General features: G+C 45.9%; 1 protein-coding gene and 1 long non-coding RNA gene across 6 annotated transcripts; one reads left to right on the top strand and one right to left on the bottom strand.

Annotated features, from left to right (window-relative positions):
* The first annotated feature begins 1,458 nt into the window (after positions 1-1,458).
* Positions 1,459-23,466, top strand: RIIAD1 (regulatory subunit of type II PKA R-subunit domain containing 1). Of its 5 annotated transcripts, none has more exons than XM_023641159.2 (7): positions 2,140-2,297; positions 2,744-2,820; positions 6,947-6,993; positions 8,075-8,202; positions 12,773-12,830; positions 15,300-15,475; positions 16,099-23,466. In XM_023641159.2, exons 1-4 carry the CDS (start codon positions 2,214-2,216, stop codon positions 8,143-8,145), a joined length of 279 nt encoding a protein of 92 aa, XP_023496927.1. In that variant the 5' UTR covers positions 2,140-2,213; the 3' UTR covers positions 8,146-8,202; positions 12,773-12,830; positions 15,300-15,475; positions 16,099-23,466. The 5 variants fall into 5 exon arrangements, with proteins under 5 accessions (XP_003365076.1, XP_023496927.1, XP_023496926.1 ...); XM_023641158.2 differs by having other exon boundaries at positions 12,773-12,942; XM_023641157.2 differs by lacking the exons at positions 15,300-15,475; positions 16,099-23,466 and adding an exon at positions 15,709-16,072.
* LOC138924285 (uncharacterized) lies at positions 9,239-9,747 on the bottom strand. Its single transcript, XR_011439206.1, has 2 exons — positions 9,636-9,747; positions 9,239-9,342 (listed from the first exon to the last, which is right to left on the bottom strand). It is a non-coding gene; the product is annotated as an uncharacterized lncRNA (long non-coding RNA).
* Positions 23,467-23,862: the final 396 nt, after the last annotated feature.

Here is a 23,862-nt window from a genome sequence, read left to right as displayed (position 1 = left end):
TGCCTACCACAGCATGGCTTGCCAAGAGGTGCCATGTCCACACCCGGGATCAGAACCTGTGAACCCCGTGCGCTGAAGCGGAACGTGCTCACTTAACCGCTGCACCACCGGGCTGGCCCTGAAATTACTTTTAATAATATATTTTAAGAGGCCGGCCCTGAAATTACTTTTAATAATATATTTTAGGAGGCCGGCCCATGGCCCATTGGTTAAGTTCACAGGCTCCATTTCGGTGGCCCAGGGTTCACCGGGTAGGATCCTGGGCGTGGACCTACACACCGATCATTAATCCATGCTGTGGTGGCATCCCACACTGAAAAACTAGAATGACCTACAACTAGGATATACAACTATGTACTGGGGCTTTGGGGAGAAAAAAAAAAGAGGGAGATTGGCAACAGATGTTAGCTCAGGGCCAATCTTCAAAAAAAAAACTTTCTATTTAACCAATATATCCAAAGTATTATTCAATGTGTTTATATAATATATGCAAAATATTCAACATGTAATCAATATAAAGATTATTAATGAGATATTTTACATTTTTTATACTAAGCCTTCAAAACCCAGTGTGTATTTTCTACTTACTACACATCTGACACAGCAACATTTCATGTGTTCAATAGCCACAGGTGGCTCATGGTAACCATATTGGATGGTGCAGCTAGAGGTTCCACCACTAGTTCTCGGGGTCGATGGGTGGGGTGGGAAGAGACAGGTCTCGGCCAATAGGAACTATCATCTCTGATTAACCTCTGCTCCTGCCTGAAAAAATCACTTCTGACAGATGGCAGCTTATCTACCTCTCACTCTTGCTAATTCTCTCTCCTAAAAACAAACAACCGAAACGGTTCCTAGCCGGATGTTGTTCCGGGAAGGGGGAGAGGCTTGCCGCCCACTGCCTAATCTATCTCTTGTGGGGTTTTTCCTGGCTTGAGAACTGCCAACATTTTCACTTCTTTTCCTTAGTCTTTGCTGAGAAGGATATAGGCAGACCACCAAGAGACCCCTCCAAGGCCACGGCCGAATGCTGGGCTTGTTTCTCATGCTCTTTCCTTGCTCCTTGGGCACTTGTTCACAAAGCTGAAAAGACGGCCTCCCTTGTGGGCTCCTTCTCTGCCTCTCGGAAGGCCTCTGCTGGGCACAGTCTCTGGCGGTGTAGAAGCTCAGCCCGTGTCCATTGACGGACAGGCTCCTGCCCTTTCCAGGCCACTATATCCAGCTCTCTGGCTTTATGCTTCACTTTCCCTTCTTAACTAGATACTAGAAGAACGCATCTCCAAGACCCACTGCCTCTCCCCTCCCCGACTCAATTGGGAGTGGGAGAAATAATTTAGAACTTATGAGGAGCAAGTTAATCTATACAAGAAAGTCAGTCCAAGAGGGGCAACTTCTGGTAGGATGTCCCCCCAGATCCTTTCCACCATCTTTAGTCTGAGAATGTTCTTTCCTTTGCAGAACTCAGTTCACTCCATCCTATGGAGTGCTTTCTTATTGTTTTAAGACTCTAAGACTTCAGAGGGGCCACTATGTGGCCTAGTGGTTAAGTTCTGCATGCTCTGCTTCAGCAGCCAGGGTTTGCTTCCTGGGTGCAGACCTACACCAGTCATTAGTGGCCATGCTGTGGTGGTGACCCACATAAAAAACATAAAGGAAGATTGGCAACAGATGTTAGCTCAGGGGGAACCTTCCTCAAGCAAAAAGAGGAAGATTGGCAACAGATGTTAGCTCAGGGCGAATCTTCCTCAGCTAAAAAAAGAAGAAGAAGAAGAAGAATTTAACACTTCAATGTCAAGTGTCTACAGGATACATGGAGGGGTTTGGCTTCCAGGCAGCCAAAAAGAGAAGAAGCCTAATTCTCTTTCCCAGCTACTAGGCTTCATCCAGCTTCCACCCAAGTGAGAGGGTCAGGAACCAAATTCTGGGAGACTCTGCTTTAGGAACTCTTTTTCCAGTTTTGCGCTGCAGCTGAGAAAAAAACTATTTGAGGTTGGCCATGGTCAAGAAAGGCTCATCCCATACACAGTCAAGCCGGCAAGTCAGTCCCCAAATCTGGGGAAGGAAATTCTTAAAGACCCTCCCGAGTTCCCTCGTGGGCTTCAGAGGTGCCTCCCCTAGGCTTCCCTCAGCCCCTCCCCCTGGCTGGAGAGGGCCGGGCTTGGGGGCGGGGCCTCGCGGCGCGCACGGCCCGTCGCCATGACGACCGCGACAAGATGGCGACGCTGCAGGGCTGCCTTCTGGAGTCCGACCCCGGGGCGCTGAGCCCCGCGCAGGTGCAGCAGCTGCGCGACTTCAAGGTGGGTGCACCCCCCCCGCCCCGCCTCCGTCAAAGTGCAGCTCCACCAGGGTGAGGGCCCCGGATAGGGAGGAGGGCCTCCGGGAGAAGGGGCGCGGGAAGACCCCCGGCGGAACCCGGGCTTCTGGGGCGCTGAACAGAGCCCGGCAGGCGCCTGGAAGGGCGGGAAGAACTGAAAAAGGGAGCTGGCCAGAGAAATGGACCGAAATTATGCCGGACAGATTAACTTAGATACAAACGAGGACTTCCGACCGTGGGGACCCGTGCTTGGTTGAGACCCCTACGCCTAAGCCGGAGGCAGCCTGGAGATGTCGGTCTGTGAGGACATCCAGGGAAAAGCCCCGGGTTAAACGCGCACGTTGCGTCCCCCAGCCCTTCGCACCTCCAGGACTTGAACCCTGAAATCTGTCTCCTCATGGAGCGTGACCCTTTGGTCTTGTCCCCTAGATTCAGACTCGGATTGCTAACGAAAAGTACCTACGGACCCACAAAGAAGTGGAGTTGCTCCTAAGTGGTTTCTTCAGGTAGGTGGTTTTCCAGAGCCGCCTTGAGCAACTCGTGGAAAATTTTACCAAATCTTGTTTGGGACAGATGAGTGTGAGTGACCCCTTCTTTCTTTGAACACTTCCTACTGCTTCCTTTAGGGTCTGACAGTTAGAAAATATCCTAAGATTGAATTTTTTCTAACTCTGGGATTTGTGGCACCCAGTGTTTTCTTGAGTTATCTCTAGAGGTTTCCTTTAGTTATCTCTAAATTCTCAAAAATACTAATATCCATTCCCTTTAGCTGTAAGGATAAATATGTGCCTTGTGACAGTTGGAAGAGGGATTCGGCGCTGAGAAAGTCTACAGGCAGCCACTGGGTGTAGAACACTATTCTCCGTCAGAAGAGCTTAACAAGATCACTAGAACTTAAAACAAATTCAGATGTTTGGCCCTTGCGTACCTGAGAACACTGTTGTAGAAGGACTCGGAGGGTCGGAAGCCACTCCGCTTAAGTCTTGGGGAAGAGAAGGCCATTTTCAGCATATCCTGAAGTATGTTTTTCCTTCCCCCACACTGCCTTTCAGCATGGCATTTGCTGGAGAATTCTCCCTATGGGATGAAAGGCAAAGAATTGAGGGGAAAAAAATCATGGAGCAGCAATGGGTAAAGACGATAGAGCTATCTCAAATACTGTTTGGCTATAGACAAATAGGCAAGGTTTAAATAATAATAATGCCTTCCACATCCAGGCCCGGTGTTGGTTTCCTACACTAGCAGCTATCATACTCCATTGTAATTGCATTGTGCATCTTCTGTTTCTCTCCCTGGACCAAAGCTCCAAGCTGCTGGAGCCATGTTTGTGTCCCCAGGGCCCACACAGTACATGGCATCTTGGTACACTTTTGCTGACCCTCCTAGCAACTCCACAAAAGATAGTTTATTATCCCTTCCATTTTACAGACCAAGAGGTGAGGTACCTTCCCCAAGTTGCAGAACCGGGATCCAAACCCCTGGTTTTTCCACTGTGTTGCGTTGTAAGCGCACAGGAGCTGGGGAGCCAGAGGTAGGGCTCTCCTTTGTCTTCTCAAAAGTAGGCCTGGAGAGGTGTCTTTTTCCCCAGGCCCATTTGTGTTTCCTGGATCTCACTGTTCTTCATATTTTAACCATTTCTCCAAGTGGCAGCAGCTTCTCAGAGGGCAGACAGGGGAAGGAGAAAGGGAAAGCTGAAACCTGTCTGTGAAGGCTGGTTTTATTCGGGTCAGGGTAAGCCTTTGACACAAGATGGTTTAAGGATCCTCTGTCCGTGTCTGCCCTGGGGATCAAGCCATCACTTTTTGTACCTTGTCTTCTAAAGGGAAATACAGGATGACATTGTTCCTTTCCTGGGGAGCTTGCAATCAAAGTTAGGAATGATTCCAGCAGGGAGATTGGAGATAGATGTTAAAGATGTAAAAAATCACCATTTGCATTGTTCACCCTCCGGGGTGGTGAATGAAGAGGGCCATAGTTTTAGTTACATATCAGGGATGGCTCTGCTTCTCTGTCCAGGAACAGTTTCCAGGGGGAGCTGCAGGGACAGCCTCAGGCATCTTCCCTTTCCTTCCTTAGCATCCCCCTCCCCGGGCCAGGTAGGCCACCAGGCTTTTCCTTTTGCTGTCTCTGAAGCTACCTTACATGAAATCCTCCTGGCCTCTTTTAGGCCTTTCTCTTTCTGGGGTGGAGGTGGGAGGGGGAGAGGAAGTATTTGGAGTTTGAGAGTTTGCTTTTGTTTGTTTGGCGTTATTGTTATTTCCTCTGGGTGGTACCAGGATGAACCAGAGTCAAGCCCTCATCTGTACTGGATGCTTCAGATGGTCCTTCCTGTGAAAAAGAGAAAGGGAGAAGAGCAGACAGAAGCCTGGGCAGCATGCCTGTCCTCATGTTCTGCAGGTCTCTGCTCTAGACTCATTCTAAGCCACGGGAAGCTCTGAATAGGTTTTGTTGGGAAGAGAGCTCCCAGATTGGGTTTTCCAGATTCTAATGATTTGTCGCTATTCAGCCACGGCTCTCTAGTCTATACTCATATATACAGTGTACAGAACTCCTGATACCTTGAATTTTGGGCCTGAAAAATGGGAAGAGTAGGAATCTAACTTATTTTAGGCACCCAGAGATCTCAGGTTTTAGGCTGGAGATATAATAGCCAAGTGTGAAATTGTAGAAAGACTTTGATGCTTTTGTAAACACCCAGGCAGATGAATCTTCCTAAAATACATCACTCATCATATCATTCCTTGGTTGGAAAAAACTTCAGTGGCTTCACAACAGTGACTTAAACCCAAAAAACATTCTATTGAAATATAAAGTACAGAAAAGGGGCATATCCTAAACTGGATGAACTTTCACAAGCGGAGAACACACTAGGGTCCAGATCAAGAAATAGAACGTGATTGGCACCTCAGACCCTTTGTGGCCCTTCCAGTCACTTCCCCCTAAAAGGTAGCCAGTATCCTGACTTCTCACAGCATGGATTTGTTTTGCCTTTTTTGAACTTTATATAAAGGGAATTCTACAACATGTACTCGATTGTCCTGGCTTCTTTTGCTCAACAGTATCTTGTAGATCCTCCATTTTCTTTGCTGTGTGGTATTCCACCGTGTGACCACACCACACTTGGTCTATCCATTCCCATTGACTTTTGAACTGAGTGTAAACGTCTCTCCTGGGCCTTCCAGGCCCTCCTCACAGAGGCCCCTTCACGTCCCACTGCTCCTCGCACACATGCCCTGCTCTGCCAGACCGAACCTCTCTGGTCACTCCACCAGCCTGGTGGAGGGGCGTTGACACTCGGGGAGTGCTCTTCCAGACCCTGGGGATACAAAGGTGGATGCGACCCAGTTCCTCCCGTCGAGGAGTTCACCGTCTATGGAACATGGGCTGTTTCTTTTCATTTCCAGGCCTTTGCTCTTGCAACTTCCCTGACTCTGGAACCAGGGAAGGCTCCTGTCCCCAAGCCCTTGTCCTGCCTACTGAAATCCCGTGTACACCTCACGGTCCTCTCAAATGCCAGCTGCTCTGTGAAGATTTTGGGGGTCCTGCTCTCAGTTGCATTCCTCTCTCCTCTGATCTCCCAGCGCATTATTTAGTACCCTTCTAGGAGCCCTTCTGGGAGGCTCCTTGGCCTTTTGGACATTTGGGAACTTACCATTCCCTTTTATAGACTGTAACGTCTTTGAGGTGGGGCTATATTTTATCCTTTTTAAAATCAATCCCTCATATCTAGTACAGTTACTTACACATAATTTGTGCTCCATAATTATCAAGTTGAATTGAAGGAGGAAAAGGGAAGCAAAATTCTTGACACTTGGGAGGCAGGAGCTCCTGGCCTGGTGAGGCCTTCTAGGCTGGTGGGCAGGGCAGCCATGGCCAAGAGTTGTAGAGAGCACTGGCCTTGGAATCACAAGACCTGGGCCCTCCTTTCTTTACTTGCTTTATGAACCTGGACAGATGATTAACCTTTTGAAGGCTTGATTTCTTCATATGTAAAATGAGGAACAGTCATTGCTGTTTCACAGGGTTTTTGTAAAGGGAGATACTGTGAACACTCTTCAGGAACAGAAAACTATGTGACACAAGGCATTCTCAACTCCCAGTGGCACCAGCAGCGCAGGTGTTGTCACGGGGGCCACTGCACCGCAGGGCCAGCCACCATCTTCAGTCCATCTTCTCAGCTTTGTTTGTTGTATTCTGCCCCCAGCCCATGGGAGTTTATTGTTAAACTTATCAGAAGGTTGTGGGCTTGCAGATCTGTCTCACCACACTCAAGCCCCTCCAGGACTAGGCAGCATGCTCCCCATCCTCGCCGCCCGCCCCTGGCTTGGTCTCTGGTTCCGTGGGAATGTTGCTGAATGCCTGACAAGCTTCGCCTGGCTGCAACACAGCTGTCTTTCGAGTGAGCAATCCCTAGGCTTATCGCCATGTAGGATGGTTTGCTCCATGCCTCAGATCCTGACTTCAAGGAAAATCAGGAATGAAGGGGTCTTTGTCAGGAGTCCTCTGGCTTTCTGACTCCCAAGACGGGTGTGTGTTGGGTCAGTGTGCTTCCTGCAAGCTCAGGACCAGCAGCCGTAGCACAGCCTGCCTTAAAGCCTCTGCCTCCTGCCCTTTTTCCCTAATGTTTTCCAGAGAAATGTTTTTGAAAAGACCAGACAACATCCAAGAATTTGCTGCAGGTGAGTAAGGCAGTGTCCATTCTGGGTGTTTGATAAGCCACCGCAAGTGGTGTTACTGGGAGTTTAGACCCGGACAAGCCCAGGATTCGCGTTTGGGGGACTTCTTCACCTGATGTCCTCCAGGGGAGCTTTTTTCAGAAGGCTCTTTCCTCCATTGTCATTTCCTCAAAATGAGGACAGATAAGAAATGAGGCAGAACTTCCTCATGGTGAGGATTTTGAGATTCCCAAAGGAACATGCTGGCAGCTCTTTTCCTGGAATCTTAAAGCAGGGTTCACAAGCCTGGCTGCACGGTAGAATTACCTGGGGAGCTTTTAACAACGCTGATGCCCAGACCCACCCCAGAGGTTTTTAGTTAGTCTGGGGTGGGGCCCGGGATTCACAGTTTTAAAGGCTCCCCAGGTGATTCAAATGGCTCCGCTGCCCCCATATGGCTTGAGGTCAGTGGTATTTAGAGGGACGGGGCTGGGCTGGATGATTTCTTGGGTCCTGTTAGCCCTGGGAGTTGCTTACGGCCTCAAATCGTTTCTAACTGAATCTAAGTATGTCTTTGCTGCAACAGCAGATGCTGCCTCTGATTCACATTATGCTGGGTGTATAAAAACCTCTTCTGTCGTCATCCTGCAAGAGCCTGGTTCTCCTCTGAGAGGATATTCTCAGAGAGGGCGTGATATCTCAGAGACAGGAGCTGGCAAGCCGAGTTGAAACAAGAATAACACTTGGCATTTATTTGGGCCCCAGGATGGGCTGGGAGCAGAAAACCCAGAGACTCCCTCAGCCCTCTGATGGCTCCCTGTGCGTCAGCAAGCTGGCAAATGGCAGGGCAGTGTGGTGGGGACAGGAGCCATCCTGTGTCAGCCCTTCCTGGGAGCGTTTGAGCTGGCAGGCTGAGAACTCCTTGGGCTGGGGACAGTGACCACAGGATTTGCTGTGACATCTCATATTATGTTGTAAAACAGGGCCACCAGTAACAGTCCTGCTAAGACCGAGACATGCTAACTTTTTAGCAGAATAAGCTGTCTCCCTCCCAGTCTTGTTCCCTTGGGTTTAGATGATTTCTTCTTTTTGATTCTTATCCTAGACTATTTCACAGATCCAAGACTTCCCAACAAGATTCACATGCAGCTAATTAAGGAGAAGAAAGCAGCTTAATTAGCAAAATCACGATGCTCAGCTGTTGAGAGAGACCAGAAAGAATCCAGCCTCAGGGTGGGTGTTAACCTCACTTACAGACGGAAGCTTCTTTCCTCTTGTGAAAATAAGCACTGGCTTCTTGGCCCAGGGTGGGAAAGAAACCAGAGGGAGGAGCTGAAGAGAAGTTTCATGCAAGTGTTTAGTTTTCTTGACACTATTTTGGGGAATTAAGGACTATGAAGAGAGGCCCAGGGTTTGTCTAGCATGTCTGCGGCGGGAAGAGACGTCTGTCATCTTAATCTAGTGCAATGGATTAAGAGAATGGAAGCAGAGTAGTTGGGGGTAAAGAGAGTGACAGGGATGTGGGGGTGGGACCCATTAGTATCAAGACTTTACTCGCCAGCTACAGAATTCCAGAGAGTCCCTGCAGATGGCCTTTTCCTTATGTCCTTGGTGATGGGAGTGGAGGGGGGCCTCCCATTGCTTCTGGGAAGGGTGGGAGCAGTGCCCCCCCCCCCACCCCCCCGCCGGTGCGTCTGGGATTGGGCGCTTTTCTGCTCCCCTCACCTTCAATCCAGGCTGTGCCATTAGGGCCGTCACACATTTTTCAGGCAGGATGATTTCTGAAATGATTCTGAAGGCTGGGATTTTGTTTTTTTCTTTTTTTTAATGTGAGGTGGGAAAAAGCCACACTCCTGATTTAGCAGAACCATTTCTGTTTTGCAGGGTCATCTGGAAGCAAGAGAGCCCTGTTGCCATCACTGTGGGTTTCCAGGCTGCCTTGGGCTCTGTCTGTTGTGGCAAAGCTTTTAAAGATACTCACTAAAACAGACCTTCCTGCTCTCTGTGCTTTATTTCACTCAGGAGAGGAAGACGTCCCTCATGGGAGGGCTACCCTGCCCCCACTCTGACCTGGTGGACAGCAGGCCTGTTTCTCTGTCCCTGGCAGCCTGTGGGCTGGGTCAGCAGGCTGTTTCCACATGTGCCTCAATACCGTGTGCTCCCTGCCCCTCCAGGCCACTCACTCCCAGAGCAAGACCAGAGGAAAGAACAGGGGTGGGGACCACACTGGTCGTGGTGGTGCTGAAATGAACAGAGTCCACACTTCAGCTGTGGTTTTGTTTTCTCTTTATCTTACCTCCTGGGTTACTGTCCAGAGTGTACAGGTGATGGTTAACTTTTATTTCCATAGAAGCAATAATAAAAGGAATTGGGCTGGAAGGACAACAAGAGAGAATGATATTAGACATAGAAAACCTATTCAGGGTCATGAATATTGTGAAATGTGAGCCTAACAGATGACTCAGAGAGGTGGTGGCGTTTGTTGTTTAGGATTTTTAGGAACAAGCTGCCCATCCATTTGATTTTCAGCTAAGAGGCAGGAAACTGGAGCAGTCGGCCTTATGAAGTCCTTTCCAGGCCCAGGAGGCGTGGAAGTCTTGCATCTGTATGTCCTGCCTCTCTGGCCTCCACAGCCCACTGGCTCCACTGTAAACAGGGCCTCTCACCTGTATGTCACGGGTCAATATCACCATGGCAACAGGAGCACAGCCCAAAGCGTGGGCTGTATTATTTTTATTTCTCTTGTCTCCGCCTGTCTTGTTCCCAGCTGCCATCACCTGCAGTAGTAGAGAGGGCAACAAAACAGGGTGTTTAGAGAACTATTAAAACTACACATAATAAGTTATAGAACAGGACCCTGCGGAGTTATTTTAAGTGATTTTGGAATCACACTTCAGCAGCTCTAGCTCTGACAATGAGGCATCCCTGTTTAGAAAATCCAAACGGAGCCTTCAGCAAAAAACACACGTCTACTGAGGACCTCTGATGTGAAGTGTTATGTTAGACACCCTCGGAACCTTTCCTGGGAGAAGAGACCTGCAACAACGTGGGGAGAGCGCAAGGGGTTTGTCAGGATGCTTGAGTGCCCGATTTAATGCTGTGAGAGGGCAATCACTCAGTCCTGGGGAGTTTCCTGGTAGAAATAAGAAGTGCATTTCATTTGAAATACATTTCAAGGCCTTCCTGAGTGAGGAATGCATTTACTATGTGGCCATCATGCATCTACCTTGCGTGCGATAGTGTGCTAGGGCCCAGGGGTTGTCTTGCCGTGCAGTGGGCTATAGTCTGGGAGATGGGCTGCTTTTCTCCCCAAACCTTAACTGTCAGAATAGCTCACCTTTTAGACTGAAAGCTCCATCAGGGCAGGGGCCAAATCTAAAAATCGAACTTGTTCACTATTGAATTCCTGACTCCCAGCCCTGTGTCTCCATATAGCAAGTGCTCAGTAAGCATCCGTGCGGAGAATGAATGCTTGTATAACTGAATGAGCAGCTACGTTATATCAGTTGCTATAAAGACAGTTATATACCTGTGATGGAAGTAGGTACATATATAGGAGGAGGTAGAAGGAAGAACACCAGGTCTGCCTGAGGGAGTGAGGGGAACCTCACGGAAGCTCATGGAAGCAATGGAGATGGAGAGCCAGCAAGGAATTTTAAGCCAAGAGGAGTTCATGCAGAGATTTACATTTACGAAGTGTCACAGTGTGGGAGACAAATGAGAAGAAACTAAGACTAGAAATGGAAAGACCTGTAGGGAGACAATCACCAGAGTCCAAGCCACCATCATGTCTCACCTGATCCACGTCCTAGCTGGTCTCTTTGCTGACTCTCCTGCCCACTCTATCAGTTGACAATGTGTTTAGCTGCACAAGTGGCTTATGCAAATAGGGGGTTATTTTGCTCACCTGATAAGTCTGGCAGTAAGCAAGATTCAAAAGTTTAATGATGTCGACAAGTACCCCGACCAGGCTTCCATCTTTCTACTCTGCCAGCCTTAGCCTATGGCCTCACCTTTGTAAGAGGGCTCCTGCACTCGCAGGGGCCATTTCTGCACTCCGCGCAGAGAAGGAAGAAGAGCCACACCAGCTGAGTCCATCCCCTTTTTATGAGGAAGGAAAAGTTTTCCTGAAAGTCCTCCCCACCAGGGTCAGGCCAGATCAGGGTCACGTGGTCCACCCAAGTGCAAGAGAGATCAGGAAAGGGAACATCTGACTCCTCTCACTTGTAAAGCAAAGATGGCAAGAGAAAAGGAGAGGGGAACAGCTATTGGGTCAGCCCCAAAGCAGTGTGTGCCCCACCCGCACTCCCTGATTCATTCGCCATGTCATAGCTGGAAGGATCTTTTAAGAAACCTAAATCAGAGTATGTCACTCTCCTGCCTAGAACCCTTCAGTGATCTTCCGTGGACTTAAAATAAAATCCAGGTGGCTTTCCAGGGACTTACAAAGTTTTGCAAAACCCTCTCCACCTCTCAGACTTTTCCCACTCTTTCTCTCCCCCCTCACTATGCTCCAGCGACACTGATCTTTTCTCTCTTCCTCAAACATGCCAAGGCAGTGCCCACTTTAGGGCCTTTGAACTCTGCCTGGATTTCTCTTCCCCAGATCTACAGGGCTGGGGGTCGAAGCTGGGATGCTCTGCACTGAAAGAAAATTCTGCTAAGCAAATGGGCCTTGCTTTTCTCACATATCAAGTCTGGAGGTGGTGGCTGCTGGCCTCGGTTCAGGGCCCACCTCTCTTCAGCTTCTCTTTCCCTCATGGTCAAAGGAGGAGCAGGAAGACCAGGAAGGGCTGTGTCAGTGATACTTGTCTTTCTTTTCTGGAAATGAAATGCTTCTCCAGAAACACCCCCTCGATCCCCACCAACGTCACGTTGGCCAGAACTGTGTACACGGCCTCCTCTTTAAGGGAGGCTGGGAAATTGAGTCTTTAGCCAGCCTGCAATGCCCTAGATAGCTTACTGTCACTTTCTCAGAGAGTCCTGTCCTAGGGATCCAACTGAAGTAGCCTTGCACAGATATTTTTTAATATTTAATTTAAAGTACCCCCCAGCCATTCTCTATCAAACACTCTGTTTTGTTTTCTTCATAACATCTATTTATCTTGTTTGCTTACTTTCTTGTTATTGTCTGTGGCTCCAAGAATGTGAGCTCCAGTGAGCAGGCCTCGTCAGTCTTGTTCGTCTCTCCAAGGCCAGCACCTACAACCATGCCTGGCACAGGCAGCTGCTCAGTGCACACTTGCTGGATGATTGGATGGATGGTGGTTAGAAGCCTGAACTGCAGGATGAGGGCGTGATCTATGCAGTGGCATGAAAACAGCAGATGAGTTCTAGATTTATTTAGGAGGCAGGACTTGTGGTTTGAATGGGGTAGAATTATAAAGGGGGTGTAGATTCTAGAATGACTTCCAGGTTTCTTTCCTGAGCAAGGAGAGAGATGATGGGTCATTCACTAATACAGAAGGGCAGTAGATAAGGGCGGGAGAAATAGAGAGATGAATTTAGACCAAAAGGTTTTCACTGAATTTGCAATTGGGTCATGGGTACTATTAATACGAATAGCTTCAGTGGGTTTGGCAGAAGTCAGACTGGTGGCTTTAGTAGCGATTGTGAGCTGAGGATGTGGAGTAGATGCACACTGCCCGTGGAGACAACCTTCTAGGAGCATGGCTGTGAGAAGACGGAGGAAGGGCAGTAGTTAGAAGGGGAAGCAGGGTCAAGGGTGGGCTTTTGTAATGGGAGATGCTTGAGCATCCACGGATCTGACAGTTTCCATCTCTTTGGATCTGTTTTACTTTAGGCTAAGAACATGAGGAGCTTCTTGAAAATGTTGCGCAGATTGGACCTGATAGCCAGAGGTAATGGGGACAAACAGGCAGGCCTACCTTTGCCACCGTGTGACCTAGAGTGACCTCTCTGTGTCAGGCTCCTCATCCTCACAACTGGAGCAGCAGCTCTCACAGGCTTGCTGTAAGGATTACCTCCGTCTTGCTGTTCAAGGGGTGGGAAGGAAGGGCTGCGCCTAGAAAGCAAGGCCCTCTCCGTCTAGCAGGACGGGGCTCTACTGCCCTCTCCTGGGCGTGGCTGGAGACACCACTCGGAGAACGCCTGTTCTAGGCCTGACTGCAGAATCAGCAGAAGGAAGAGAAACAAGGCTAAGTGGGAAAATATCCACAAATTCACAGATTCCTGGAATAGAAAGTTCACTCAGAAGTTACAAAATCCAGGGCCTTATCTCCTTCAGTGCTGCTTCATGAGCTCCTGGGATGTTTCCTTCTTAAAAGTGTTGGAAGAAAGAAAGCTTGCAAGGTTGATTATTCATTCATTTATTTATTCACTTACTTATTCACTCATTGACTCAAGAAATATTAGGGTATATTACATACTCAGGGCGCAAAGTTTTGGAAATAACACATACTCTTTCCTCAAGGAACTCAGTCTAGTGAGTAAAGACACATACATAGGATTATAACACAGTTTCAAAAGTGAAATGATAAGAGAAACACACAAGCCATCATGGGCGCACAGAGGAGGGGCACGTAACTGGTACTGTGGTAGTGGGGTGAGGGAACGATGAGGAGATGGCCAGAAAATATTTCCCAATATGGGAGCTGAACGCTAACACATGGATCGGAATTAAAGGCACCAGATTACTCTCTAGTAGCGTATCTCCCCATTATTAAATCCAAAGGGCAATTCTTGTTTCCTCCAAGGAAAGTTCTTCCTGAAGTCTTCTCTCACTTTTATCTCTGTGTTTAACACAGTCTCGTAGGGCCTTGTTTTTCATATCTGTAAAAAGAGGGGGGTGCTGCTAGATTTTACCTTTGAGCATCGTTGATGTGACTGAACTCTAGGAATGTTAACATTCGATTTGTGAAAACATCTCCCTGGGAGCAGGCTGGCAGGCGCATATGGACATGCAAACCCCAAAGTTTTTCAGCATCTATGGGAAAATTCAGCTCTAGTCCAAAAGAACCAAATGTGCTTTTTCTAATAGCCTCTCACTAAATGCTTGTTGAAAAAGAGCAGACTCCCGGCACTCTTCAACCATCCCTGTAGTTCCCTTGTGTTGCTGAGTTTGCACATCTATAAAGGGGGATAACGTGTCCCTGTGGATTTGTTGTGAGGGTTGTCATTACACGCCCAGGCACTGTACCTGTGCCTGGCCCATAGTAGGCCTCCACAGATAGCAACTACTATTTCAGTGAAGTAGCAGAACTCAATGCATTATTTTCCCCAAACCAATTTAGCCTGGCACAGGGGACGGGCACTGAGGAGAGAGTCCCAAGTGTCGGCATTTTGGAGAGAAAAGGAAGTAAACTAAAATTAAATGCAAGTTGACTTGTTGGAGTTTAAGACTATTTAGTGTGAGACTGAAGACTTGGAGCTTTCTCAGGAAAGCTTCTTCATGACCCAACATAATGGTTCAGTAGGCACACTTCTGACTCCGTCTCTTATAGGTCCCAGGCGGCCTGGAATCTGAGGCAGGTCCTTCAGGAACAGGACTTCAAGCAGCCTGTTCTTTGCATCAGTCTGAGAAGCGATAGCCCAGAGTCCTCAGAGAATTACGGTGATGAGTGAATCTCTGGGGACTGGGAGAACAAAGTTCCAATAGTCGCCTGGTAGCTGTAAGGGTAGGTTAGTTGTTCAGTTAGCATGTACCTGAGAGCTAAATCTGAGGGAAAGAGGCTAAATGGGTTACTGCATTTAATTTCCACACTTTACAACTAGAGAAAGGAAAACCAAATGCCAAAGTAGAGGACTGAAGCATAGAATTTCTTCAAGCAGAAACTGCCTTAGAGATCAGTAAGTCCAATCTTATTTTACAGATGAAGAAACTTGCCCACATATGACAGAGTGGTAGAGGGGGCTGGCACTCTCCTGGTTTCCAATCAAATGTGATTCCAGTATTTCATGCTAGAAAAAAATACCTAGAATTACTTAGCTTGGAGAACAAAAAGTGGCTGGATGACAGTTCAGGAACTTATACCTCTGTGTAGTTAACCTACCATTCTAACTGTAGGTGAGGACAAAATCCATTCATTTATTCAGCAAACATTTGAGTGCCAACTATATCTCACTCAAAGTAATTTCCAGCTCTGTGATTTTCATGAATTCGCTATACTGTACATCATCTTGAACTAGATGTTACGGGAACATCCATTGAGTGTAAAGAAAGGTAGTCCACCCCTTAACAAGGAAAGGAGGATGCACAGTGTATTCTTTCTTTAAATACTTTTTAAAAACTGGGTTTTTTTTTCCCAGGGGAAGATTTGCCCTAAGCTAAGATCTGTTACCAATTTTCCTCCTTTTTTCTCCCCTCCCAGTACGTAGTCGTGTATAGTCATGAATTCTTCTGGTTCTTCTATGTGAGCCACTGCCACAGCATGGCTACTGACAGATGATTGGTGTGGTTCTGCACCCAGGAACTGAACCCAGGACACCAAAGCAGAGTGCGCAGAACTTTAACCACGAGGCCATCAGGGCTGGCTCAAGATGCAGTGTATCCTTGATCACATGTATTCAATAGGTCACAGGAGTGCTAGGACTAAGCTATAATAAGATCCAAACACAATGTCTATTTAGTTTTTTCCCTCAGTTGATGACCCTTCCAATAGTAAAGTAACAGACTGTGAGACTCCACTCACCAAACCATGAAGGAGGGAAGAGAAGTTGTGTGTAGCTGTCCTAGGTGAGAAGTATCAAAAAAATTTATTCTGCTTCTCATTTTTGAAGGTACTGGAGTAGATGCTGCAGTGTGCCATCCAGTGCCTGCCTTCAGGACTGAAGCATCATCCCACTCTTCCCTCCTGCCCAAGCTCCTGGGTGTTTTGGTGGCTAACAGTTCTCAGCTGGGACCCCTCTAGAAATTGCCCTTGACTGAAAAATCATTGAAGGTCATGCCTGCCCTATCCTGACACAGCCTGTATCCCTTGGTCAATATGGGAGTATAAAGGTCTGATTCCCTTGTCTCCATGAGGGACAACACTGAAGGGTCACAACAGCTCCAGAGCTCCTTCTGTCCAATCCTGTGGCCTTCACTTTCTCACAGGTAGTGTTGGTCCCAACAGCATGCCCTAATAAACTTCCTTTACTCAAATCTCCATCTTGAAATATGTTTCCCAGGAACACAACCTGGCAACAACTGATGCCAAGAGTACTGAAGAAGCAGATTCTAACATGAGATTTTAAAGCTGAATCACCTGCTGGCCAACTAGCAGTGAGGACCCCATCACTGGTGGTAGGTAGAGGACGGATGGCCTCTGGCACGCTGGATCAGTGCAGTTGTTAAAACGTTCACTAGAGGTGCACTAGGATCGGATCCTGGGGGAAGGGAATGCACTAGTGGGGGATATGTATCCGGCTTGAGAAGTTATAAAGACAACAGAATTGGATGGCTGCTGCTGGAGGCTAGCAATGCATTGGAGGAAGACGAAGGAAGGCTGAGGGTGATCAGTCACTAATTAAAGGCTAACTGAAAGGCTGAGGCTCTCCTTGGCAGCTTGTGAAGAGGCTTTTATCTCCTGCATCTAGAGGACCCAAATAGCTGAAAATAAGGTCCAGAATTTAATTATAAGAGTAGCAGAGTTCCAGAGAAGTTTGAATTCTTAACTCTGGCAGCTCCACTGGGAAGGAGTGAGAACTTGAGACATGGGATGGGGCACCTGGGTTGGTGCTTGAAAAAATCTTGAATCCCCAAATTCTCCTGCATAAGTATCTTAGAAAATGGCAGAGGGATCTTGCAAGACAATGTGCACTCCCTTCAAGATCTGCCCAGTCTCCTCTCCTGGCCCCCAGTAAGTGGGATTAAGTGCATCAGAACTCAGCTAAGAGCCCCACTAAGGGAGCACTATGCCCAGAGGCACTAGGGGGCCTGGCCAGCATGTACGGGCTGGAGATGGAAAAAGCTGTGTGGGTCTGGATTCTGAGGGCATTGGGTCAAGGAGAGTGGGACATAAAGTCTGATAAGGGAGAGTATATGAATATGAGAGCACCTTCCCATGACACAGGACTTCATACTGTGACAAGGACCTCAAGAGATGTTGCTGACATTCTGATAGGATGGCTCTTGGAAACTTGCAGAAAGCCAGGGCCCACGTTAAGTGAAGTAGAAATGCCAGAACTGCCATGGTATATCGTGGAAGAAGGCATCAAAAGGCTCAAAAAAGTGGGCATGTTAGAGTGAATACGCTAAGTAAAGCCAGAAAATTCACCAAATGATTATGTTCCATCAGAGGGCCCAAATTCTATTTATTGAAGTGATAAAGAAAGCACTGGAGACGAGCACCAGTTTCATTGTGAAGTTCGGGGATGGCCTTGCTCTGTAGGCCAGGGCTGAGCTGTCACAGAACTAGGCTCACTGACAGCAATGAGGATGATAGGATGCTGAAACGGGCCAGTGGTGGGTGCCTGACCATTGGAATCAAAGTGGCTGAATTACTGTACTGAGCAGAAGGGTTGGAGAGGCAGCCAGGGTCTGACAGACAGAGAGCTCTGGAGATCAATTAATAGAACATGGCTTTCTTGGGAACAAGATACATGGCACTCAACAAGGATATTGCTCAATGTGTACAATAAAAAGAAATCAAGGATGGATGATCAGAAGGCTGAGGGAAGCTAATCTGATAAAAAGTTACAATTCCTTGCTGTTTTTACACCTGAGCCTGCTTTAAAATATACATCTTTATTGAGCCCGATTTAAAAAATAAATCTTTATTGAGGTATAATTTATTTACATTAAAATTTACCAATTTAAAATGTATACTTTAATAAGTTTTTCAAATACATACAGTTGTTTAAGATATGTAACATTTCCATCATCCCACAACATTCTCTTGTGCCCAGAGGTGTGCTGGAGCCAAATCATACCACCTAGTGAGATCCAATTGTTAGCTAGCCTCTCATCCCTACTCAGTGTTCAGTGACGTTGGTAATGTGAAACTGGCAAAGGAAGGAACAATTACACCATAGAAATTGGCAAATGCTACAAATCAGGGCTCCCTTTCCGCTGAAAGCTGATCGTTAAACATTTACCAGCCCATCACAGCTCGTTCCCCTTTCAGTCAACCCCCATCCAAAGCTCTGGCTCCTAGCCATCACTGATATTATGTCACTAGAGTTTTGCCTTTTTAAGAATTTCACATAAATGAAATCATACAGCATGTAGTCTTTTGTGTCCAACTTCTTTTATGTAGCATATTTTTAGATTTATCAGTGTTGTGTGTATCATTAGTTTGTTTCTTCATCTTGCTGAGTAGTATTCCATTGTTGATCCATGGTTGATGGCTATTTGGCTTGTTTCCATTTAGGGAATAAAGTTCCTATAAACATTAATATAGCATTAGTAAGTTTTCATTTCTCTTTAGATCTTTTTTTCCTTTTCTGTTTAGAGAACTTCCTTTAGTCATTCTTTTAGAGTAAGTCTACTGGTGACAAACTCTCTTATCTTTCCTTTGTCTGAATGTGGCTTATTTCCCCTTCATTCCTGAAGGATATTTTTTCTGGGTATAGAATTCTGGGTTGACAGTTTTCTTCCAGCACTTGAAAAACAGTGTACCACTTCCTTCTTGCCTCCATGGTTTTTGATGAGAAATCTGCTGTCATTTGATTTTTTTTCCTTTATAGGTGTCATTTTTCTCTAGCTGCTTTCAAGATTTTTTCTTTAGTCTTTAGATTTCAGAAATTTAATTATGATGTGTCTTAGCATGAACTTCTTTGGGTTTATCTTGTTTAGGATTTGCTTAGTTTCTGGAATCAGTACGTTTAAGTCTCTTGACAAATTTGAGAAGTTTTCAGCCATTATTCTTTTGTGTACTTTTTCAGCCCTGCCTTCTGTCTCCTCTCCATCTGGGACTCCAATGACAGGAATGTTAGATCTTTTGTTATAATCTCACAGGTCCCTGAGATTCCATTCATTTTTTTCAGTCTATTTTCTCTGCATTGTTCAGATTGGGTAATTTCTATTATTCTATCTTTCAGCTCACAGATTCTTTCCTCTATCCTCTTCATTCTGCTGTTGAACCCATCCACTGAACTCTTCGTTTCAATTATTATATTTTATAGTTCTAATACAGTATTTCCACTTGGTTCCTCTTTATATCTTCTATTTCTTTGAGATTTTCTATTTCTTTGCTGAAGCTATTTTTTTTCATTTGTCTCAAGTGTGATCATAATTGCTTGGTGAGGCATTTTTATCATGGCTGCTTCAAAATATTTGTCAGATAATTCTAATATCTCTGTCATTGCAATATTGGCATCTATTGATTGTCTTTTTTCATTCATTTTGAGATCTTCCTGGTTCTTGGTATGATGAGAGTTTTAAATTTTAGTATTATGTTATAAGACTCTGAATCTTAACACTTGTTTTAATTAACTTTCTCTGACACTGCTTTGGCAGGGGAGGGTGAAGTAGGAATTCATTGTTGTCAGGTGGAAGTAGAATTTCAGATTTCCCACTTCACCTCTATTGACACCCAAGTGGAGCTCCTCTTTACTGCTGAGTGGGAGTGTGAGTTCCAGCTCCCCACATGGTCTCCACTGATACTTTGGTAGATGTGGCCTCATTACTGCTGGGTAATGGTGAAAGTCCTGACTCTCTGCTAGGCCTCCTCTGATACTACCCTGTAGGAAGGCAGAAGGATGCCTCATTTCTGCCAGGTGGGAGTAGATGTCCAAGTTCCACACTGACACCATGGTCTTTACTGACAATGGAGGAGGAGGAGGGCTCATTACTGGCTGGTGGGGATGAAAGTCATGGTTCCCTACTTGGCCTTCTGTGACATCACCCTGGCAGGGGTGTTGGGGTGACTTGTTAGAATCTTGCAAGGATGTAAGTCTAGGTTCCCCACTAAGACTGGGCATGGGCGAGGGTAGGGCCTCAGTGTTGTTTGTGGTGGTTGGCTAGAGTAGAGCAGTTATTGTCTAGAAGTTTTCTGTCTTGCTAGGCTGTTCCTTTGGCTGGCAGGAACAGGTGTTTGTTAGGATTTTTTTTTTTGGGGGGGGCCCATTTGTGCCCCATTGGCATTTCCAGGTTGCTGGTTTATTCAGCTCCAAATCTGGGATAAATGAAGCAAAAAGAAAACCCAAGAGACTCACCACAGTGTTTTTCCTGGGTCCCAAGGTCCCTAACCAGTCTACTTTCTTTTTTCCACCTTTCAAAGTCTTATGTTTGTTTTATATATAATTTCCAGGGTTACAGTTCTACCAGGAATGATAAAAGTACATCTACTCTATCTTCCTAGAAGGAGAAGTTCCATCAGTGTATTTTTCATTTCATATATTGTATTTTTCATCTCCAAAAGTTCCATTTGGATCTTCCTTATATTCCATTTCTCTTATTACATTTTTTTCCTTTATATTCTTAAGTGTATGAAGCATATTTATAGCTGTTTTAATGTCCTCTCTACGAATTCCACCATTACTGGCATTTCTGGGACTGTTTCTCTTGGTCTGGGTAACATTTTTCTGTCTCTTTTTTTTTTAAAGATTTTATTTTTTTTTCCTTTTTCTCCCCAAAGCCCCCCAGTACATAGTTGTATATTCTTCGTTGTGGGTCCACCTAGTTGTGGCATGTGGGATGCTGCCTCAGCGTGGCCCAATGAGCAGCGCCATGTCCGCGCCCACGATTCGAACCAACGAAACACTGGGCTGCCTGCAGCGGAGCGCGCGAACCCAACCACTCGGCCACGGGGCCAGCCCCTTTTGTCTCTTTTTAATGGTAATATTTGATTGGATATCAGACATTGGGAATTTTAGGTTGTTCAGTGCTAGATTTTGTTGCATTTCTTTAATGAGTGTTGGACTTGATTCCTGCATACTTGGTATCAGTTTGATCCTTTCAAGGCTTGCTTTCAAGCTTTGCAAGGGTTGGTCCAGAGTAGCCTTTATTCTCATGCCCACTACTGAGTCCTTTTGAGGATTTTACCTGATGCTCCATGTATTATAAGATCTTACATACACTGGCTGTCAGGAACACAAAATATTTCCAATCTTGCGTTAGCTCTGGGAAATGTTTGGCCTACTGCCTTCTGGTGATTTTATCCTCTAGTCTCATGGACCTTCCCCCCATGCATGCACAGGTCAGTTTCAGTCAAACATTTGAGGGGATCCCTCTGCAGATCTTCACAGCTCTCTCTGTGTCATTCCCTTATCTCCAGTGTTCTGCTCCTCAATTTCTAGCTAATTTATCCTCCAACAACACTAATCTGTCTTCTTTACTCAGTAAGACCAGTGACTTTATTTGGGTTCCCCCCTCTGCACTGCTCCCTAGGATAGAGTGCAGGAAACTACTGTAGTAAACTGAGGCAATCTTAGGGCTCACCTCGTTTCCCTTTTCTCAGTTAACAAAGTTCTGCACTATTGGCTTTGCAATATCTATAAACATTTCTTTTATAACTTTGTATGGTTTTATAGCTATTTATAGTGGAAGGGCAATTTCTGTAGCTGTGATTACTTCATAGGTGGAAGTGAAGTCTTCCTGAGTCAGTTTTTCAGCTGGAAACAACTGATGAAAGAGACTGGGTTCCTAGGAGAGAGGACCCTGAAATACCATGACAAGTGTATAAGGTAATAATTCCCCCAGTCCTATCCCATAGGGACTGATGACCATTTATTTGCATAATACACATTGGAGAAAGAGGAATAGCCAACCATTTTACGAACTGTTGGATACAGGGTCCTGTTTGACATTGACATCCAAACATCTAAAATGTCACCATGGCCTGCTGTTAGAATGGCTAGTGTATTCCAGGTCCAAGTCTGGCTCTCAGTCGGTCTAGTGGGTTCACAGATCCACCTAGTGGTCATTTCATTGGTCCTTCATGGATAACTGAAATGGACTCATTTGAAAGTTGGCAGAACTACGTTTACCTTAGTAGTTTAAGAGCTATCATAGTGAGGAAGGCCTACATGAAGCTCCTGACACTGCCTCTACTATTTCAGGCCAAGAATAAAAAATAAAAAATATAACATTAGTGTCCCTCTTGAAGACCTAAAGGATGCAGGGATGGTGGTCCCCATCATAATGCCATTTAATTCACCAGTCTGGCCCCTGCTAAAACCAGAGAGTTCCTGGAGAATGACAGTGGATTATGGCAATCTCAATCAACAAGCAATTTCAATTATATCTGCTGCGTCAAATGTGGTATCTTTGCTAGAGCAGATTAACACAGCCTCAGCTACATGGTAGGTGGCCATTAATCTGAGCAATATATTCTTTTTCAACTCTGTAAGAAAGGAGTATCATAAAAAGTTTGCTTTCACTATTTAGATGACAGATAATATACATTTACAATCTTGTGCCTGGACCATGTAAACTCTCCCACCCTCTGTCATAATATAATCTGAAGAGACTTGGACCATCTGGACATTCCAAAGAATATCACATTACTATACTTGGTTGACATCATGGTAATTGCAAAGAATGAGCAAGAAATGGCAAGTACACAAAGCCTTGATAGGATAAACATTCTTCAAATGGTAGTACACAAACCCTGCAAAGATTCAGTGAAGTTTTTGGAGGTCCAGTGATCTGGACCATGCCAGGACGTTCCCTCCAAAGTAAAGGAGAAATTTTACTTCTCATACCTCTCACCACTAAGAAGGGAGCACAATGCTTGGTAAACCTCTTTGGGGTCTACAGATAGCACATTCCACACTTGAGAATACTGCTCTGACACATATATTGGGTGATACAAAAGGTTGCCAACTTTGAGTGGGACCCAGAGCAGGAAAAGGCTCTGTAACAGGTCCAGATTGTGGTACAAATGACCCTGCTGCTTGGTCCTCAAGACACCCTATTTTGTTAAAGGTGTGATGGGAAAAGATGCCACATGCTGTTTATGGCAAGCCTCAATAGGAAGTCATATACAGACCCCTACAGTTCTAGGGCAAGGCCATGCCATCTGACAGAGTACTATACACCTTTCAAAAGATAGCTCCTGTCATGCTACTGAGTCCTAGTGGAGACCATGTGCTTGCTCATGGGACATCAGGTGATCATGTAGCCAGAAATTCTGTTATGACTGGGGTTCTGCCAGACTCATAAGTCATAAGGTCAGATGGGCCCATCAGCAATCCTTCATAAGATGAAAATGATACATATAGAACCGGGCACAAGCAGGGCTGGAAGACAAAAGTAAGCTGCTTAAGCAGATGACCAGATTGGTGCTTCTCCTTCAGTTCACATCTATCTCCACACGGGGGAATCCCTCATGACCAGATGACAAAAGAGGAAAAAGGCTGGGCTTGGTTAATGTATGGGTTGTCTCAGTGGGTAGGTGGAAGTAAGCTGAAAATAGACTGTGGATGTACTATGGCCCCACTTAGAGGTGGCCCTGAAAGATGGCAGTGACGGAAATTTTCCCAGTGGGCAGAGCTTCAGGCAGTGCACCATCTGAAGAAAGAATATAGACTCACTCAGGCAAGGGAAACAAAAGAAAAAACAAACAAATGGAACCACATCAGACTAAAAAGCTTCTGCAAGGCAAAGGAAACCATGAACAAAATGAAGACAACCCACCAACTGGGAGAAAATATTTGAAAATCATATATCTGACAAGGGGTTAACTTCCAAAATATATAATGAACTCATACAACCCAACAACAAAAAGACAAACAACCTGATCAAAAAATGGGTATAGGATATGAACAGACATTTTTCCAAAGATGATATACAAATGGCCAACAGGCAAATGAAAAGATGTTCAACATGACTAATTATTAGGGAAATGTAAATCAAAACTACAATGAGATATCACCTTACACCCATCAGAATGGCTATAATTAAGAGGAGAAATAATAAGTGTTGGAGAGGATGTGGAAAAAAGGGAACCCTCATACACTGTGGTGGGAATGCAAACTGGTGCAGCCACTATGGAAAACAGTATGGAG

The sequence above is a fragment of the Equus caballus genome, chromosome 5 (assembly GCF_041296265.1).
Source record: "Equus caballus isolate H_3958 breed thoroughbred chromosome 5, TB-T2T, whole genome shotgun sequence".
NCBI classification, from domain to species: domain Eukaryota; kingdom Metazoa; phylum Chordata; class Mammalia; order Perissodactyla; family Equidae; genus Equus; species Equus caballus.
Note: the sequence above shows the minus strand (reverse complement) of the source record. Positions and strands in the feature narration are given on the sequence as shown.

Excerpts from the sequence above, each read along its gene's own strand:
- RIIAD1 (XM_023641159.2), top strand. The coding sequence starts at position 2,214 with ATGGCGACGCTGCAGGGCTGCCTTCTGGAGTCCGACCCCGGGGCGCTG. Across the intron at positions 2,298-2,743 it reads AGCAGCTGCGCGACTTCAAG|ATTCAGACTCGGATTGCTAA; the intron begins GTGGGTGCACCC and ends CTTGTCCCCTAG. Across the intron at positions 2,821-6,946 it reads CTCCTAAGTGGTTTCTTCAG|AGAAATGTTTTTGAAAAGAC; the intron begins GTAGGTGGTTTT and ends AATGTTTTCCAG.